The sequence below is a fragment of the Zingiber officinale genome, chromosome 3A (genome assembly GCF_018446385.1).
Source record: "Zingiber officinale cultivar Zhangliang chromosome 3A, Zo_v1.1, whole genome shotgun sequence".
Classification (NCBI taxonomy): Eukaryota; Viridiplantae; Streptophyta; class Magnoliopsida; order Zingiberales; family Zingiberaceae; genus Zingiber; species Zingiber officinale.
Window position 1 is genome coordinate 107,224,670 of NC_055990.1, and position 19,469 is coordinate 107,244,138.

At 37.0% G+C, this 19,469-nt stretch overlaps 2 protein-coding genes across 2 annotated transcripts in view; both read left to right on the forward strand.

Moving 5' to 3' along the window:
- The window catches only part of LOC122052247 (nucleobase-ascorbate transporter 11-like), a 25,098-nt gene extending 13,330 nt beyond the window's left edge, over positions 1–11,768 (forward strand). The window contains exons 4-10 of the mRNA XM_042613685.1: positions 3,265–3,365; positions 8,206–8,341; positions 8,508–8,558; positions 8,652–8,939; positions 9,626–9,860; positions 10,127–10,407; positions 11,256–11,768. Coding sequence (XP_042469619.1) covers positions 3,265–3,365; positions 8,206–8,341; positions 8,508–8,558; positions 8,652–8,939; positions 9,626–9,860; positions 10,127–10,407; positions 11,256–11,474 — 1,311 coding nt within the window. The 3' untranslated portion in view covers positions 11,475–11,768. The remainder of the gene's footprint in view (positions 1–3,264; positions 3,366–8,205; positions 8,342–8,507; positions 8,559–8,651; positions 8,940–9,625; positions 9,861–10,126; positions 10,408–11,255) is intronic.
- On the forward strand, positions 11,563–16,091 carry LOC122052248 (alpha carbonic anhydrase 7-like). Its single transcript, XM_042613687.1, has 8 exons — positions 11,563–11,700; positions 14,457–14,631; positions 14,712–14,929; positions 15,014–15,120; positions 15,206–15,308; positions 15,406–15,573; positions 15,670–15,723; positions 15,849–16,091. Exons 2-8 carry the CDS (start codon positions 14,541–14,543, stop codon positions 15,948–15,950), a joined length of 843 nt encoding a protein of 280 aa, XP_042469621.1. The 5' UTR covers positions 11,563–11,700; positions 14,457–14,540; the 3' UTR covers positions 15,951–16,091.
- Positions 16,092–19,469: the final 3,378 nt, after the last annotated feature.

Genomic DNA, 19,469 nt, shown 5'->3' on the forward strand with positions numbered 1-19,469 from the left:
GGGAGAAACACAACTAGGTGTTTCCTCCCAAGCTTTATTTAATAGAGCTCGGGGTGCTTGGCAAAGGTTGACGAAGTTAGTGGTGGTTAACCCTAATTAAGGTCTCCAAGTGCTCAAGTGATCTAGTGTGGTCTTGTGCTAGTTGTGGTGAGGTTTCTCCACCCACAAGGAGCTACGTGAGCTAGCCAGAGTTTGCCAAGAATTGATGCACCGACGGATTGAGGTTTCATCCACCTTATGGACACGCTGTGGAGTAAGAGCCCTAATCTCCGAACGTGTATTGGTTTGCTTTCTTGTTTATTGTTTTCTAGAGTTAGCTTTCCTTTTGTTTGTTAGTATTTTTATTTCCGCTGGGACTAACAATTGTAGGAAGCTATTCACTCCCTTCTAGTGAACGTCAAAGTCCCAACAAGTGGTATCTCTTTGTTGGACTAATCGCCAAAGGAGTAACCGCTAAAGAGGAAGATGGAGTCGGAGGGACCTCTCGGATGGGACATCCGGATCCCACCTCCATATGAGCGCGAAGACTTCGGCTATTAGAAGTCGCGCTTGGAGACGTGGTTCCAAATGGATTAGAACCGTTGGATGACATTAGAGGAGTCATTCAAGACTTCAATCGACAAGAAGGGAAAACGTCTCCGACCTCGATATCGGACCAAGGAGCAAAGAGAGCAATAGGAGGTGGACAAAGAGGTAACTAGAATAGTAATTAATTTATTACCTCCTAATGTGGTATTGAATATAGGTGAGTACAAGATTACTGATGAGCTTTGGAGTAAGGTGATTGAGCTCCATGAAGATACTACACAACTTCAAGGAGTGGAGGAACCCAAGGAGAAGGGTTCATTGGTTCAAGGGAAGGACCAATTAGATGTTGACACGTGCTCAATATCCGAGGAGGAGAAGGAAGATGAGGAGGTATCACCCACATCTTCAAGGGAGGAAGAAGTGGAACTGTCCACATCTTCAAGGGATGAGGAAGAAGAGAAATCCGAGGAAGAGGAGATCTTGGAAGCTCAACCCTCCACCTCAACTACCAAGAAGAGCAAAAAGAACCACATCAAATGCTTTGAGTGTGGTAAGATGGGGCACTACAAGAGTAGGTATCCTTCACTCAAAAAGGTAAAGGAGATAATCCCTAAATCTGGTAAAGTTGCTTTAAGAACTAACATGGATTGTAAGGATGGAGTCAAGGAGAAGAAGCACATTAGGTGTTTCACATGTGGTGAGTGGAGACACTACCACACGAAATGCCCAAGGAGAAGAGAGCTCAAGAAATTGGCGCACTTGAAGAAATGGGAAAAGAAGAGGAGTTCAAATCAGGTAGGATTTTCAAAGGTAAAAGGGAAGGTAATCCCTATTTTGAAGTTTAATCCAAGATCAAATTCCTTCATGCTTGTTAGGAATATTGAAAATTATGTACCCATGCACATGCATAATTATGGATTTAGGTATAATAATATGAATAGGGGTTAACACGGTAGATAACCCTAGGAAATCATACACTAAGGTTAAACTTAAAAAGAAACAACCTACCTTGCCTAAGGAGAGGAAGGTGGTTGAAAACCTAAGTATCAATCCCAAGAAAGGGAGACATATGCCTAGGAAGGATAGGTCTAGGGATGTCCAAGGTGGACATGTTGATTCTAGGGTTAGAACCCTAGAATTGGAAAATCAAGCCTTGAAGGCAAGACTTGAGGAAATGGAGAAAGTCCTAGATAGGTTTATTATTGGACCTTGAATACTTGATATATGTTTGGCGGGTCAAAAACCTAAAAATATCAAATTGGGTCCCTCCAAGACTAAAAAGAGGTCAAGTGCTAGGGTGACACATGACAATGACAATGGAAAAGTGACCAAGGGAAAGAGAGTGTCATCCAAAGCCAATGTGAATAAATATGCTCGGGTTGCATTATTGTAGCATTCGTGTAGCAGTCAACTGGTACACTGTATCGGTTGATTGGTATCGAGCCATTGGTTTATAACGGTCAAATTCCATTTAGGACCAGTCGACTGATGTCTTTATCAGTTGATTGGTGGCGGGAGACACGGCTAGGTGTTTTCTCCCAAACTCTATTTAATAGAGCTCGGGGTGCTTGGCAAAGGTTGACGAAGTTAGTGGTGGTTAACCCTAATTAGAGTGTCCAAGTGCACAAGTGATCTAGTGTGGTCTTGTGATAGTTGTGGTGAGGTTTCTCTACTCACAAGGAGCTACGCGAGCTAGCCGAAGTTTGCCGGGGATTGATTCATCGACGGATTGAGATTTCGTCCACCTTGCGGACACGCCGTGGAGTAGGAGCCCTAATCTCCGAATCACGTTAAACGAATGTGTATTGATTTGCTTTCAGAGTTAGCTTTCCTTTTGTTTGTTAGTATTTTTGTTTCCGCTGCGACTAACAATTGTAGAAAACTATTCATCCCCCTCTAGCGGGCGTTAAGGTCCCAACAATATTTACTAAAAAAAATATAGTTTCTTGATTCACTTTCTTGTTCTATCAATTTATAGCACAATTTCGTCATTAATGTTTGATGCATTTGATATACATTAAAAGTTCCCAAGCTTTTCTGAGAAAACTGATAATAAGTTTATGGTCCTAGAAACAACTCTTATTGAATTATTGATACATAGGACAAGTAGAAATAGCTAAATATCTATGAAATCAGACCAAAAGAGGATGTACATTAAAAAAGAACAACTGTCAAGCTGTGAAGAGACACAAAGTGATAATTTTTTGGTCATATTAACAACTCTCATTGACCCATGGCCATAAATAAGTTCTCCTTGTCAGAATTTTATGCACATCCAGTAGTTGCAATGCATATTTTCAATAACATGTGACATTGAAATTTACGCTATTGATACTTTCAATAAGATGTCATATTACCAATTACTTTCAGTGCATGGTATTACAAAGTATAATCCATAAAAAAAAAAAGACAAACTGATAGACAATATCTTTTTCAATTACAATTTTCATTGCTGTTCTAGTTCCTCTCAAGATTGGTGCTAGGAATCTTGAAATTTTTTTTCCATACAAATAGATTGCAGTCTTTTTATTTAACCAGTTTTCATTTAATCTGATTCAAATCATATTGTTTAATATGGTATTTGGTAGATTACTTGGTTCAATCAAGGCAGTAGTTAATGGTTTGGTCCTCAATAAGAAAAAGTATGCCCATTTTTTTTTTGTTAAAATGTAGGAAGTTAGTTTTCTTGTTGAATGTCGCATTTTATCTCTTTTATTGTTTGATTATCAAATGCAGAAATTTAAGCATATAATGAGGGAATTGCAAGGAGCTATAGTCGTTGGCTCAGTTTTTCAGACTGTTTTGGGTTATAGTGGCCTCATGTCACTTCTTATAAGGTATTATAATTTTTATTTCATGTATATTGTTTCTATTAACATTAGAGTTGGAGCATTCATGACGGGTTGACCTGAACCAAATGACATAAATAAGAAAAAGAATAATGTTATTCTTGACACCGGAAAGTATCGAAGAAATAGGAGGGAATACAAGGCAAACTCTCAACTCACACTCGACCGAATCCACTGAAGAGTTTAGAGGGTAATCAGAAGATCATTCTTCAAAAGCTTAAAAGCTCACAATATTTTTATCATCCAAAAAAAGCTCCTTCAACAATACAAATGATAACATTTTATAGGGGAAATTTGGAGCACTTGCCAAGATGAATCAAACTATTTTAAATGACCCTTAGAGTTCCTAAGACCTCCTTAAGTGATTTATATTTTCTAGGACTCGAGAATAGAGTTTGCCCAAAACAAAGCATGCAATGGCATTAAAGAAGGCTCGTCACCCGAGCAATTGGATTGTCCCAAGTAGAATTTTTGGCGTCAGTCTCCCTCGGTTGGAAAAGATTCGTCCTCGAATCAAAAGGAGGTTCATCACCAATATAAGGAGAGAGGTCAGCAACATTGAAGGTTGTAGAAACACCATACTTGCTCGGCAAATCAATTTCATAAGCATTATTGCCAATCTTCTTTAAGATCCTGAAAGGGCCATCAGCTCTAGGTTGTAACTTTCCATGTTGATCACGTGGGAAACGTTCCTTTCTTAAGTGAATCCATACCAATTCTCCTTCCTTGAAACTTACTTGCTTTCTGTGTTTGTTCGCATTTTTCTGATACTTCTCATTTTGTTTAATAATTTCTTGCCGAACTTCTCATGCAACTTTTTGATGGACTGTGCATACTCTTCTCCATGTCCACTTAGAAGACGAGAGGCTGGAATGGGGGCCAAATCCAATGGAGTGAGAGGATTAATTCCATATACAACCTCGAAGGGATTTCATCTGAGAGACCGATTATAAGCAAACTCGGCTTGAGCTAAAATTGCATCCCATTGGCGGGGATTTTTATCAACCAAACTTCTAAGAAGATTTCCCAAGCTCCGGTTCACTACTTCCGTTTGTCCGTCTGTTTGGGAATGGTGAGAGGAACTGAATTGGAGTTGTGTTCCCAATTTTCGCCATAAGGTGCGACAAAAATGACTCATAAATTTAGGATCCTGGTCAGAAATGATGGTTTTGGGAATTCCATATAGTCTTACAATTTCTTTGAAATAAAGATCAGCTACATGTGTAGCATCCAACGTTTTGGTGCAAGAAATGAAATGAGCCATTTTAGAGAACCTATCAACTACCACCATAACTGAATCTTTGTTCCTTTAAGTGTGTGGTAATCCAATCACAAAATCCATGCTTAAATCTTCCCAAGGACTTGTTGGTACGGCTAGGGGAGTGTACAAGCCCGTATTCTATCCATGACTCTTGGCAATATCACAAATTCGACACTTGTCAATATGTGTTTTGATATCCCGGTCCATGCGTGGCCAATAAAAATTCTCTTGAATGTGTGTAAGAGTTTTGTCGCTACCAAAATGTTCCACCAACCCTCCATTATGAGCTTCACTGAGGATGGCAAGTCGTAGCGAACAATCAGGAATACATAGATATTTTTCTTTGAAGAGAAATCCATCGTGAATCAAGAAGAGTTTGAATGGAGCTTTTATTCACTCTTCCCAAATATGACCAAAATAGGGATCATTTTTGTAGAGATCTTTGACTACCTCAAATTCAATTACCTTTAGTTGTAAAGTAGACAAGAGAGTATGTCGTCTGCTAAGAGCATCCGCCACCCGATTAAGAGCACCAGATTTGTGCTTGATAAGGAAGTTGAAGGCGTGTAGAAACTCAACCCATTTAGCATGATGAGGTTTCAATTTGTGTTGAGTATTCAAATACTTCAAGGCTTCGTGATCCGAGAAAAAGACAAATTCCTATGGGAGGAGATAATGTTGCCAATGATCCAAGGTTCGGACAATGGCAAAGAATTCCTTTTCATAGGTAGAATAATTGTGGCGAGAATGATTCAACATTTCACTAAAGAAAGCAATGGGTCTCCCATTTTGACTAAGGACACCGCCGATTCCCACATTTGAAGCATCACAGTCTATTTCAAAAACTCGGTCAAATTCTGGTGGTTGCAATATTGGAGCTTCTGTAACCCTTCTTTTAAGAAGTTCAAAGCTTTGTTGTGCCTCGTTCGTCCACTTGAAATTGCCACCCTTCAAACATTCAGTTATAGGCGCCATGATGGTGCTGAAATTTTTAATGAACCTGCAATAAAAAGATGTCAGACCATGGAAACTTCGAATCTCATGCAGGGATTTAGGCGTCGGCCAACTCATAATAGCTTCAATCTTATTCTTGTCCATTTTGATGCCATTAGAGGAAATAATATAGCCTAAAAAAATCAGGCTATTAGTAAAAAAATGACACTTCTTCAAGTTGGCATATAACTTTTGCTCCCGTAGTAATTCAAAAACCTGTCGAAGATGTTCCAAATGTTCTTTCGGGCTAGAGTTGTACACAAGAATATCATCAAAGTAGACAACAACAAACTGCCTAATGAATGGTTTAAAGATATGATTCATAAGCCGCATAAACGTAGAGGGAACATTAGAAAGACCGAATGACATTACCAACCATTCATAAAGACCGTCCCTTGTTTTGAATGTCGATTTCCATTCATCTCCCGGTCTCATACGAATTTGATGATAGCCACTTCGAAGATCAATTTTAGAGCCGACCTTAAACCCATGAAGCTGGTCGAGAAGATCATCAAGGCGAGGAATAGGAAAACGATATTTGATAGTGATCTTATTGACCGCTCTACTATCAATGCACATTCGCCATGAACCATCTTTCTTTGGTACAAGAAGGGTTGGGACATCGCAGGGGCTCTTGCTTTCTCGGATAAGACCTTTAACCAAAAGGTCCTCAACTTGTCTTTGTAACTCTTTATACTCGTTGGGGTTCATTCTATAGGCTGCCTTGTTTGGAATTGAAGCGTCGGGGACTAAATCAATGCAATGTTGAATATTTCGCATGGGAGGAAGTCCGGATGGAATTTCGGCTGGTACTACATCTTGAAATTCTTGGAGAAGAGGTTGCACTTGGGAAGGGACAGCGTGCCCATCTTCATTTTCTTCCAAGACTACCAATGCAAAGGCCCCACCGGATTCACACATAGCACTTTCCACTTGGGACTTGGAGACTAAATTATTTCCACCCCTTTTAAAGGGTTTGGAATAGTGTTTGTCTTGGCCGGCCCTAGAATAATCTTCTCGCCATTCTTGACAAAACTATAAATATTTTTGAAGTCATCATGATGAGTTTTCCTATCAAATTGCCACGGTCGACCAAGAAGCAAATGACAAGCATCCATTGGAATAACATCACACCAAACTTCATCTTGATACTTATTGCCAATAGAAAATTGAATAAGACATCTTTGAGTTACCTTTACGAAGCCATGATAATTTATAAGGCTGAGGATGGTCTTCGGTCTTTAACTTCAACTTGTCGACCATTGTAGTAGCCCCGACATTTTTGCAACTTCCTCCATCAATAATGACATCACACACTTTATCATGAGAAGTCCATGATAATATCACATCTCATCATGAGATTCTTAAATTCAGCGATGTACTCTTTTACGGACAAATCTTTTTGTTTGAAATTATGGTATTTGAGAAACATATCTTGACGATAATTATTTGGTAAGAATTTTCTGCGCAATACCTTTTTCATCTTGTCCCATGTTGTAATCTTTTGTTTGCCATCACGAGCTCGCTACTTCTTTAAATGCTCCCACCAAATAGATGCATATTTCTTCAACTTGATAGCAACAACTTTTACCTTGCGATCTTATGAAATTTCTTGAAACTCAAAGATCCTCTCAACAGAGGTAAGCCAATCTATGAACTCATTCAGATCATGTCGTCCATCAAATTCTGGAATATCAACTTTAAAAGATTTCTTACGATCAGTGTTCCTTTGATATCTTTGACCTCGTGCTGCATCATCATTGTAATCGTCGCCTCCATTACCATGAAATGGGTTATAACCCATCTCATGCATTGTAGAATTAGCCTCCGAACCATGACCCTCAGCATCATGATCCACAGGTTCGCCCCGGGCGAGGCGCTGCTCAAGTTGTTGCACTTGTCTCCGTAATTCATCCAACTCGATGTCACGAAGGTTTCTTTGACGAACTGCAGGATCATCACCATTTGGCCTTTGTCTTCTCCAACTAGCCATGGTGAACTTGGCTCTGATACCATTTGTCACCGGAAAGTATCGGAGAAATAGGAGGGAACACAAGGCGAACTCTCAACTCACACTCGACGGAATTCATCGAAGAGTTTAGAGGGTAATCAGAAGATCATTCTTCAAAAGCTTAAAAGCTCACAATATTTTTATCATCCAAAAAAAGCTCCTTCAACAATACAATACAAATGATAACATTTTATAGGGGAAACTTGGAGCACTTGCCAAGATGAATCAAACTATTTTAAATGACCCTTAGAGTTCCTAAGACCTCGTTAAGTGATTCATATTTTCTAGGACTCAAGAATAGAGTTTGCCCCAAAAAAACATGCAGTGGCATTAAAGAAGGCTCGTCACCCGAGCAATTGGATTGTCCCAAGTAGAATTTTTGGCGTCAATTCTACTGAGGAATATTTTTGAAGGATGAAATAATAAAATGCTTTAAAAAAAATCTACCATAATGGTAGATGCTTTGGCTCCTTTATCACCAAATATAAATGTCGAGTAACAGAAGTACGACAATAGCATACTTCTTGACTTATCGGTGCTACTGTTTCCTTATAATTCTGCAGGTTAATAAATCCAGTCGTAGTTGCTCCAACTGTGGCTGCAGTAGGATTGGCATATTTCAGTTTTGCATTTCCTCAAGCTGGAAATTGTGTGGAGATCAGCATTCCTTTGATTTTATTGATTCTTATTTTTACACTGGTAAGAACTATGAAGCACTTCCTGGTAATTCTGTAGAATGTTCCTTTGTTTAGCAGTTTGCCCCCTGCAATGATTAAGCATCCTTTTAGCATTCTTTTACTAAAGTAGATGATATTTCTATAGAATGAATGTTCATGAATGTCTTGTCTTTCTGATGTAATGGCAGTACCTCAGAAGACTATCCTTATTTGGGAACCGTTTATTCTTAATTTATGCGGTATCACCTTTTTCCTCATCTTTTGTTTTAGTTTGCTTTAGTATATCTTTACAACACCTAATACAGAAGCCTGGTTTCTTCCTCTTTTATTAGGTTCCACTTAGTGTCGTCATTGTATGGACATATGCATTCTTTCTGACAGCAGGAGGAGCTTACAACTACAAGGGTTGCAATTCAAATGTACCAAGTTCAAACATATTAACAGATGGATGTAGAAAACATGCAACTATTATGAAGCATTGTCGAACTGATGTTTCTAGTGCATGGCGAACTGCTGCTTGGGTCAGGGTTCCTTATCCATCCCAGTGGGGCTCTCCCACTTTCCATTTCAAGACGTCATTTATCATGGTCATTGCATCACTGGTTGCATCAGTTGACTCGGTAAGTGGTTTTCATGTTAATTACCCTAGGAAAAGTTAATTGTTGATGGAGGACACACTTTTCTCGTCATTTAGGTTCAAATCTGTTGATTATCCAAACTTGAACATGTGAATTTTTTTGCATTTGTCTAGAGACATTCAACAATAATTAATACATGGATGCTTATGCCACCAAAGAAATATGCTGCTTATCTATTTTTGACTCGAGATCGCTTCCCATTTATTTGTAGGGGACCTGATTAATGGGTGTCTATCAATGGTTTAGTATTCTTGTTTTTATGATCCCATTTTATTAGTTGAACCCGAACTGACTAGCTTATATGCTTGCTTAAAAATCATGCAGCAACTTCTAAAATTAAAATCAGAATTGCCCTAGATAGTTCAAGGATAAATGGCCAAGTTCGACTTGAGTCTTGAATCTTATGATGTGAATTCCTTTTTTACTCATGAATTTTTATGAAAAAGTAATCCAAGTTCTGTTTTCATTGTTCTAAGAAATACATATTTTTAATCTATTGCATTCTTAACGAATATGCATTCTGATTTAATTATTAATAGTTCATTCTATAATTGTTAAAATCATAAAAATGTTCATATATATGAAATAATTTGTTTTTTACTCATAAATAGCACATATTTCTATAACCAATGTGCTATTTAATTTTTCTTATTTGTTATTTCATCCAGATTGGTTCATACCATGCTACATCATTATTAGTCAACTTAAAGCCTCCCACTCCTGGAATTGTCAGCAGAGGAATAGGCATGGAAGGGTTGACAAGTATTCTAGCGGGACTCTGGGGAACTGGAACTGGATCAGTGACACTGACTCAGAATATACACACTCTTGATATAACTAGAATGGCATCCAGAAAGGCTCTGCAACTTGGAGCAGCACTATTGATTCTATTTTCATTTGTAGGTAAGGTAGCTTTCTGTGCAAAAATCAAATATAGTCTAATGAAAGTATTCTCAGTTTCCTCTCTATATTAATAATTAAAGCTTAAATAACTGTTCTTGTCCCATCTATTTTGTCTCAACTTTATGATTCTTATCTCTTATTAAACTCTATGCAAGGATATATTACCAATAATTATTCCAGCACAATGGCATTAAATCTGCAAGCATACTAGAACCATGCTAGTATTCCTTGCCAATACACTGATTTTTCGCTCCCTCCTTTGACAGGAAAAGTTGGTGCTCTCCTGGCTTCTATTCCACTTGCCTTGGCTGCTTCTGTTTTATGCTTTACATGGGCTTTGATAGTTGCACTAGGCCTTTCTACTTTGCAGTATACACAAACAAGAAGTTCAAGGAATATAATTATTGTTGGATTCACGTTATTTATCTCTCTAACCATCCCTGCATATTTTCAACAATATGAACCCAATTCCATTCTCATTTTACCAAGTTATCTATTGCCTTACGGAGCAGCATCAAGTGGTCCAGTCCATACAAACAGTGAGGGGGTAAGTTTAACATCGTTTTTGGTTGTTGATACCCTACTAAGCCTTTCTTATGAGATCGCAATTATCGAAATAGTGGTACTGAGTATTTCACATTGAATTGTGGCATTTAAGTTGTTAAATATTTCAGTTTATATGAATGGGGATATTTTAGCGGACAACTGTTTTTATGGATCTTTTTCAAAATATACTCTTTTTCAAAACATTTGCGATTTTTCCCCCAATTCTATCATAAGTGATTGTATTTCTAACGCCCGCCCACCGTACTTCCTTTGCTACATTACTTGTATGACTACATTTAATTGACTTTTGGAGTTTAATAGCATGTTGTAACCAACAGTTACTTGGTCTAATGGAACACGAAACTAGATTCAGAAGATTTCTGACCAAAAGTCAAATATCCAAATCCTTGTATAAAAGCACTGTTGAGAGGGATTTAGCCTTCTTCTTTTCTCGAATAAATATGGTGTGGGGATATCTAATGGTCAAGACCAAAAATGAAAATAATAATACTAAGACGCGGTAAAGGAATGAAAGAATATTTCTTTTTCCTCAAAGCACAAAATCTGGGTTTCTAATTATTGAGAATTCTTTCAACCCTAGAATCGGCATTATTTTCTTTTCAGAGTTGGTGCCAAACAAGCTTTCAGATATAGCATTTACTTCTATTCAAGTAGATCAATTGCTTGATCATATGATAAGCACTACGAATTTGGTTTTTCATTCTGTTTTGATTGGGAGTTTTCCTAGTGCCAATTGGATAAAATAGGAGCAGGGAAATTTATCATAAGTAGTCAGTACGCCATTTTATGCTTTAGTTTCATCTCTAAGGGGTTTCCTAATTTTTGCAGTTCAATTTTGCTCTAAATGCTCTTTTATCTCTTAACATGGTGGTTGCACTATTTGTGGCATTTATACTCGACAACACGGTTCCTGGTAGCAAGCAGGAAAGAGGGATATACATATGGTCCGATAGAAGTACACTAGACTTTGATTCGGCTTCTCTGGAACCCTATTCTTTGCCAGCAAAAGTTAGACCCTTGTTCTGGTGGGCTAAATGGGTTGGCTAGCCACCTGATATTTGAGAAGTTTCATCAGCCTTGCAAGTGCAGCCATTGTCAGCTCCTGTGGCATCTCATTACTCTGAGATCATCTTCTTGCATAATGAGATTATATTTATTTCGTTCCTCTCTATACGCACAAGCTAAGGGTGGACACCGATTTCTGTTATCGTAAGATTAGCCTGTTTGAACAGCAAGGTTCCACTACAGTTGTAAATGAAGGTAAAGACAGGAGGTAATTTGACAACTTGTATTGGTTGTATCTACCTATAGCGTAGTTATATATTCATTTTCTATATACAATAACGTGCTTTTCCCATTTGTTCCTTGTTTTTCCAAAAGGAAACTACCAACTAACTAATTAAACAACCATAAAAAAAAAATGACCACCTTAAGCTTAGAAGAAGCACACGTATTACTTGTCTATAATTTTCTTTTTCTTCGTATTTGAAAATTCTAACCAAGCTTTATTATTTTTGAATGACTATTTTCCAATATCTACAATGTCTATTTCCCCCTTGATATTAACGTGCATATGACGTTTACATGTAGCATATGATGGTAAAAGGTGAATACGCTCGTCCTCAGTGTCTCCGTCAATCTGTCTCATAGTCAACACGGAGGAGGTAAATTACGGGCGGCTATTAGCCTTTGGAATAGTGACTAGCACATCTCGGCTTTGTTGAGATTTGAACCTCAGATTTCATGATGATAACACCTCATGCGCTAGTCACTAGACCCATCTGAAGGGATTTACATGTAGCATATGCATTTAGGCTTGGTGTGATGATAAACAAAATGATGTATTTCTCAAACAATGATGATTTAATTTTCAAGCAATGCAAATAAATGCTATGACTTTTGAACCATTCGTGGTGTTAAGCCGTTCCTCGTGGTTTATTCATGCTTTCTAGATTTATTCAGTGGTCAATGAGAAAATTTTGTGACATCGGGTCAACTATTTTTAGGTGAACAAAAAGTAAAATTATCTAGACACTCAGGTTTTACATGGAATGATAATTCATTTCCTCGGCCATGGTGTGATGGTAAGTAGTAGAGTTTATTTTTCAAACAATCAGAGTTGTTCAACTTCCACACATGGCACATCTATGTAGGGGTGTAATCGAGCCAAGCTGAACTCTTGAATGTTTGAGCTTGGCTCGTTTATAATCGAACCGAGCTCGAGCTTTATTTAACGAATATATTCATGACTCATAAGCTTATTCGAACTTTTATCGAACCTAAATGAGCTTAATAAATATAAATCACAAATTTAAGTATTCATTAAAAACTAAATTATATATTTAGATAAAACTATAATATTATTATTAAAATTTATAATTTTATTCTAATAAATAACTTTAGTATATTTGTCTATATTTTTCACAAGTATAGTGTAAAATTTATAAATTCAATATGAAAACTATTATTTTTTTATTTTAAAATTACTTAATGAGCTTAACGAATGTGTTCACGAACTAACGAGCTGAATATTGCGAAGCTTGAGTTTGATTTGTTTATCTTAACAAGACTTATTAAACGAGCTCAAACGAGCTTTTATCGAATCAAGCTTCGAATAGCTCGCGAGCGGCTTGGTTCATTTACATCCCTACATCTACGGTTGGAGTGCCATATTAGAAGTTATTACACTTTCTAAATTTATTTAGTGGGTAGAATGTAAGGATTGAACCGTCTATTTGAAGATTAGTTAGATTCTAAAATTTGGATACTTGGTATAAAAAATACAATGATAATTCATTCATTGATAATTCTACTTATAGGTTGCGTTTGGTAAGGGTGATATGATTAGGATTATGTTTTCAAAAAGTTATTAATATATTGTTTGGTAGAGTTGATTAGGAGTAGGATTAGAGTTGATTAGGAGTGAGATTCACAATCCCTAAGTATGGGGAGTGATTAATAATCCCACTCCCAATCCTATCTTAATCAACCCAATTCTAATCCTATCATCCCTATCAAACGGAGCCATAGGGTATGGTGTGGGATTAGTTAGATTCTAAAGTTAGGATACTTGGTATAAAAAATACAATGATAATTCATTCATTGATAATTCTACTTATAGGGTATGGTGTGGTGGTAAAAAGTAAGATGCTTTTTAAAAATAATGATGATTCGATTTTTATTCATTGAATATTTATGATGACGACAAAAGATATAATGTCGGCTCTTACAATCCATTTTTAAGCTTTATGCAGGCTGGTAAATATATTAATCACGGTGGTAAAAAGTGAATACGTTCGTTCTCCGTCAATCCGTTCCAAGGTTAACACGGAATAGGTAAATCACGGGCGACTATTAGCTTTTGGAATAATAAATAGCACATAAGGGAGACATTTATCTCGACTTTATGAAGATTTGAACATCAGATCTCATGATGATAACATCTCATGTGCTATTCACTATACTTGTCCCGAGTAGACGATAAATATATTATTTGTGAGGTTGAGATGGATTTCTGAGTTTATTTGGTGCGGGCCGGACCTAGAATTAGACTTATCGGAATGATAATTCATTGGGGCAGCCACCTAAAAATTTAGAAGAAATGAAACATGTTTGACTGATGCAATTGACTCTGCGTACGACTAGTACAAACCAAGTAAACATCTGAGACTTTTCTGCAAACTGAAAATAATTCAAAAAGGAGAGGGATTAGGTTCCAATTGACCTAGCCATCACAGCTGAATCGTCATGGCAAGAGAAAATTTAATGGGTTTCTTCATAAGTTTCAACGTTGTTTTGTAAGCCTAAACGTGGCACTTTAGCCCTGACTCTATATACATTTTAGTCCGTCCTATCGATGGAATAGTCAAAGTTTTTTTTAATATTAACATTAAAAAAAGAAAAAAAAATCTCTTTTGATAATTGCACAAAATTTGTGTTTCAGTTTTTCACCCCCACCTAACGCTTTTGCTTCTTCAATCTGAGCTTTTGTGGTTGAAAAATCTGAGCATCTTCAGGCTTTCAATTCAGAGAAAAACAGAGGACCCCCTCGTTGATTTCCTTCCTTAAAAGCCCTCCGCAAACTCCTCCCTGAGCAACAATCCACTGCTAGCGATGAGGCAAGCTCGAGGATTGCCCTTCTCTGCTCTCTTCCTTCTCCTCCTCCTCTTCCCTTGGACCCATTTTGCTGCAGCTCAAGAAGTCGGTAGGCTTTCTCTCTCTCTCTCTCTCTCTCTCTCTCTCTCTCTCCTGCGCTTCAGCGTGACCTCTGTTTTTTTGGCGCAGAGGACGAGAGCGAGTTCAGCTACCTGGCGGGCAGCCCGAATGGCCCCGAACACTGGGGAGAGATACGGCATGAATGGGCTCTGTGCAACAACGGAGACATGCAGTCTCCCATCGACCTCCTGCACGAGAGGGTCCGCGTCTCCCCTGCCCTGGGCAGAATCCGGAGGAGCTACAGGGCGTCCAACGCCACGCTGAGGAACCGCGGCCACGACATCATGGTACGTAACCGATTCACATCTCCTCCACTCGATCGCCCTTCCCTGCAAAATCTCTCACCTTAATTAATTCGACTGCTGCTGCAGCTGCAATGGGAGGGAGGAGCCGGAACGATCCGCATCAATGGCACCCATTACGAGCTTCGACAGTGTCATTGGCACTCCCCGTCCGAGCACACCATCGACGGAAAGAGGTCCTCCTCCTCCTCCTCCACCTCTCTGAACTCGATCGCATTTGTTTATTTCTTGATCGACCAAACTGATGGCTGAGGCGTGCAGGTTCGCGATGGAGCTGCATCTGGTGCATGTGTCAGCGGACCAGCGTGTAGCTGTAATCGGCATCCTGTACACAATTGGGCGGCCCGACACATTCCTCGCTGAGGTTTGAGAATCGATGTGATAATAATTAAACCTAGCTAGATCATATCGTGCATCAGCGATCGAGACTGATGATCTTTTCTGTTGTCATGTCGTCGCAGCTGATGGAGGAGATTCAGGAAGTGGCGGATGGAAGAGAAGAGAAGAAAGCAGTAGGGTTGGTGGATCCACGGCACATCAAAGTAGGAAGCAGGAAGTACTACAGGTACATGGGCTCGCTGACAACTCCACCCTGCGATCAGGGCGTCGCTTGGACCATCAGCGAGAAGGTAATTAACGCACGCGCGCATGCTCCGCGAACTAAATTATAAAATGCTTCGATCGAGTTTCAGGCTGCTGATCGTGAATTTTGTGTGAGGTTTCAGATCAGAACTGTGTCGAGGGAGCAAATGGGGTTGCTGAGAGAGGCTGTGCACGATGTGAGTTCAGTGATCTTAGCTTGTTTAATTCGATTTAATTTGAAATTAAATATAATTAAAGAGAGAAAAATGGTTAGATTGCAGAAGGTTTTATTTGTTTGTTTGTTTGTTTGTTTGTTTTACAGGATGCAGAGGCGAACGCAAGGCCAGTTCAGGCGATTAATGGCCGAGAGGTCCAGTTTTACAGTCCTTGGCATCGTAAAGACGTCGAAGTGGTTCGTCCGTAGTCCGTAGAGGAGGAGGAGAGCCTTTTGGTTTCGGTGGTTGTGATTTGATTTGTTGTTATGCATGTATCATGTATGGCGCGGACGCGGTTATTGATATTTTACTGATCAGAAAATAAATGCCATTGCCCTATTTAATGACTATTTGTGGATCTCAACAAACTTTCACTCATAAAAATAAAAATAAATATAATTGCCTCTCCCGAACATAATTTAAATATGTACTACTCGAACACGTTGTTGGGAATATAATATAATATATATGAAAAAGATCATGATAACAGATATCTTCGTATGTCTTCGTGCGAATGAGATTTTTTTTTTAAGTACAGCTTAAAAAGTAAAATTAGGAGCGCTTAATCCAAAATAGATAATAATAATAATAATAATAAGATGTGTGAATTTTTTAAATTCTAATACGTGAGAGTCATGATTTAAATGAGTCATATGAATATAATAGTAGTCTTTAATCAAGGAGATAGGATTTTCAGATAAGTGGATTCTAAGCTAAAACTTTAAATAGACTAAGGGTGACTAAATATTTGTCAGAAATTCTGGAAATGTGAATTCTCGATGATGAAAAAAAAAGCCCAGATCAATAATGATTGAGTGTTTGAGGGGAGGTTTGGAACAGACTATGAGTGATATTTAAAAAGAGATCTGAACCATGAGCCACATGCTTCTTCATTTGAGAAGAAGATCGTTAGGAATACAATAAAAAAACTCACATCAGAAATATATAAAATTACCATGAGTTTAAAAGAAGGAAGAAATATTTTAGGTAGAGTATAAAAATAAATATACGAGGGCTTATGTTTAAATTTGATAATATCATATTATTATAAAAATAAGAAATATTAATATTTTTTAATTTTTTTTATTCTTTTATTATTTAATAAAAAATTGATTCAATGGATTTAACCATTTTTCTAAATGATTTAATCGAAATAATTAATTTATGTTTTAAAAAATAAACTTATCGGGACAAGCTGCATACGGAGCTTTGGTCATGGCCTAGAGTAGAGTCTTGTATATGTGAGCTTGAGACGTCGAGACGACGACTAAGGTTGCCTAGCTCACTAAAAGTACCGAGAAAGATCATGTGGTTGCCGAGCTTAATTTCTAAAGGTTGAGAAGGGTCCTTGGGCCACCGAGCACTCTAGAAGCTGAGATAGGTACCTACAAAAAAAAAAAAATGACACTGTTTTTTTTAAAAAAAATTTTGGACTAATTCGTCTACGTACAACCAATAATTAAATTCCTAAAATTTGATAAAAATGGGAGGAGAATCTTGAATTGTTCAACTAAGAAAAGTCATAATATATTTTTTTCTCACTTTTTTCTCATTAATTAGTCTCATTTTTTTCTCATTTGTCTAACTCTTTGCTCGTCTACTCCTTTTCAAAAGAAACTGATGTCGAGTTTCCAAGTCTTGGCGAAAAGGAAGGTAACAACTTTTCTCATCTGTTGACAATTGATGCAAAAATTGATGAAAAATGAAGCAAATCGATGTCGCATCTAGGTTAATCTAGGTCGGGCCTGGTTCAGTTTGATGGCCGATTTCGAGCAAGGCTTCTCGACCTACAAGTTGTGTATAGAAATAACTTGCACTATAACAGTAAACAAAATATCCTATAAAATAATGTCATCTTAGATATTTCTCACATTCCTGATCAATACTAACTTCTTTCAATTTAGGGATATAACAATAGTATTAAATATCATAAAACAATCATGTTTCAAAGAATTTAAAATAAATCCCAATTGAGATTCAGCCGAATTAGAGTTCATTGATATTATTATTTAAAAAAAAAAATTTAAAAAATTCTACTACTAATTTACTAAATTAGTTATTTCATATATATATATATATATATATATATATTAGTCCGTCCGTCCTACCTATCAATGGAATAGTCAAAGTTTTTTTTAATATTAACATTAAAAAAAAGGAAAAAAAATCTTTTACATAGTTCCACAAAATATATATATATATATATATATATATAAAATATTGTTAGATTCTTGAGACCGAGTACAAGGCAATGCTCGACACATGTTTGGATCTATATATGTCAAGCAACAAACAAGAAATTAAAACTAAATCATCTCGATATGGGTTTGATAGTAAAATATAATAAAAATAGGAATGGAAATGAAACTCACTTACTTAGATGGGTTTGGTTGATTTCCATAAATCTAGAAATCATTTCTAAATTGTCATTCCCAAACCCACAATCCAAACACAATCTTTTACTATCATTTCATTCATTCATTCCCAAACCATCAACCAAACACCCCCTAAATTTTAAAATTGGTTTCCTAATTTGAGTAGATAAATCTTGATTTATTAAAATCATATTTATAATATATTTTTATTTTCAAAATGGAATTATAACATATAAATTTATGTCATGCTCATACCATATTATATGACATGTAGATGCATTAATTATGACATGATTAGATTTTACCATGCGTGTGATGTGATTAGATCTTACCATATGTGTGATGTGTATGTCATGTGTGTGATATGTCATGTCATCATTTATGTCATGCATGTAATGTGTCATGCCATCATTTATGTCATGTGTGTAATGTCATGTAGATAGAATATTTATATGATGTAGATGAGACCGAATCTCTTACACAATATTAAAACCTACACCTTCCGTCATTATAGTAAGAACCAGAGTTTAAGTTTTTATTTGAGTTGTTGTCTAAAGTCAAGTTCAAACTTGAAATTAAATATGTTCAAACCATAGAGATGCAATCTCATGATTAACGGGTCGGTTTTAAACTTGAAGTGTTGATTTGTTATGCCAAAGCCATGATCAATGTGGATAGAGGTGAAGTTGGGTGATATGCATTTGATGTATACTTGTTAATATGTTAACAACCCGATGTTTATGCGAAGATTAATCAGTTGCTAGCATAATGTGATAGTTGCATATAAGTGATATGTAATCGGTAAACTTGTTACCTATCGCTATAGCTAAGAATGACTTGTTGGCCAAAGTCAAGGTTATTCTTATCTATAGTGGATATCAACCCACTTGGAGAAAACCTACCATCTCCTGAATTTAAAAATAAGGGTATTTGAATTTGATAAATAAGCGAATTTTTATGTAAATTGTTTACATAAATAATATCATTTCTCTCATACATTCTCGTTTTTGTATTTCTAGGTTAATCATTTAATTATGACTTCTATTAATCTACGTTCAATTTTGGACTCGAATAAACTGACTGGGCTGAACTTCTTAGACTGGTTTTAAAATTTGAAAATTGTTCTCAAAGCTAAGAAACTAGTTTATGTCCTTGATCAATCTCTTCTCACAAGTCTTGATGTCGATGCAACTGTAGACCAATTGTTGGCCCTTCATAAACATAAGGATGATTTTGTACTTGCAAGTTATATCATGCTAGCTGTTATGACTCCTGAACTATAGAAACAACATGAGCATTTAGATGCTTATGATATTGTCTATCATCTTCATGAGTTATTTGATGAGCAAGCTA

Excerpts from the sequence above, each read along its gene's own strand:
- LOC122052248 (XM_042613687.1), top strand. The coding sequence starts at position 14,541 with ATGAGGCAAGCTCGAGGATTGCCCTTCTCTGCTCTCTTCCTTCTCCTC. Across the intron at positions 15,121-15,205 it reads CACACCATCGACGGAAAGAG|GTTCGCGATGGAGCTGCATC; the intron begins GTCCTCCTCCTC and ends TGAGGCGTGCAG. Across the intron at positions 15,724-15,848 it reads TGAGAGAGGCTGTGCACGAT|GATGCAGAGGCGAACGCAAG; the intron begins GTGAGTTCAGTG and ends TTTGTTTTACAG.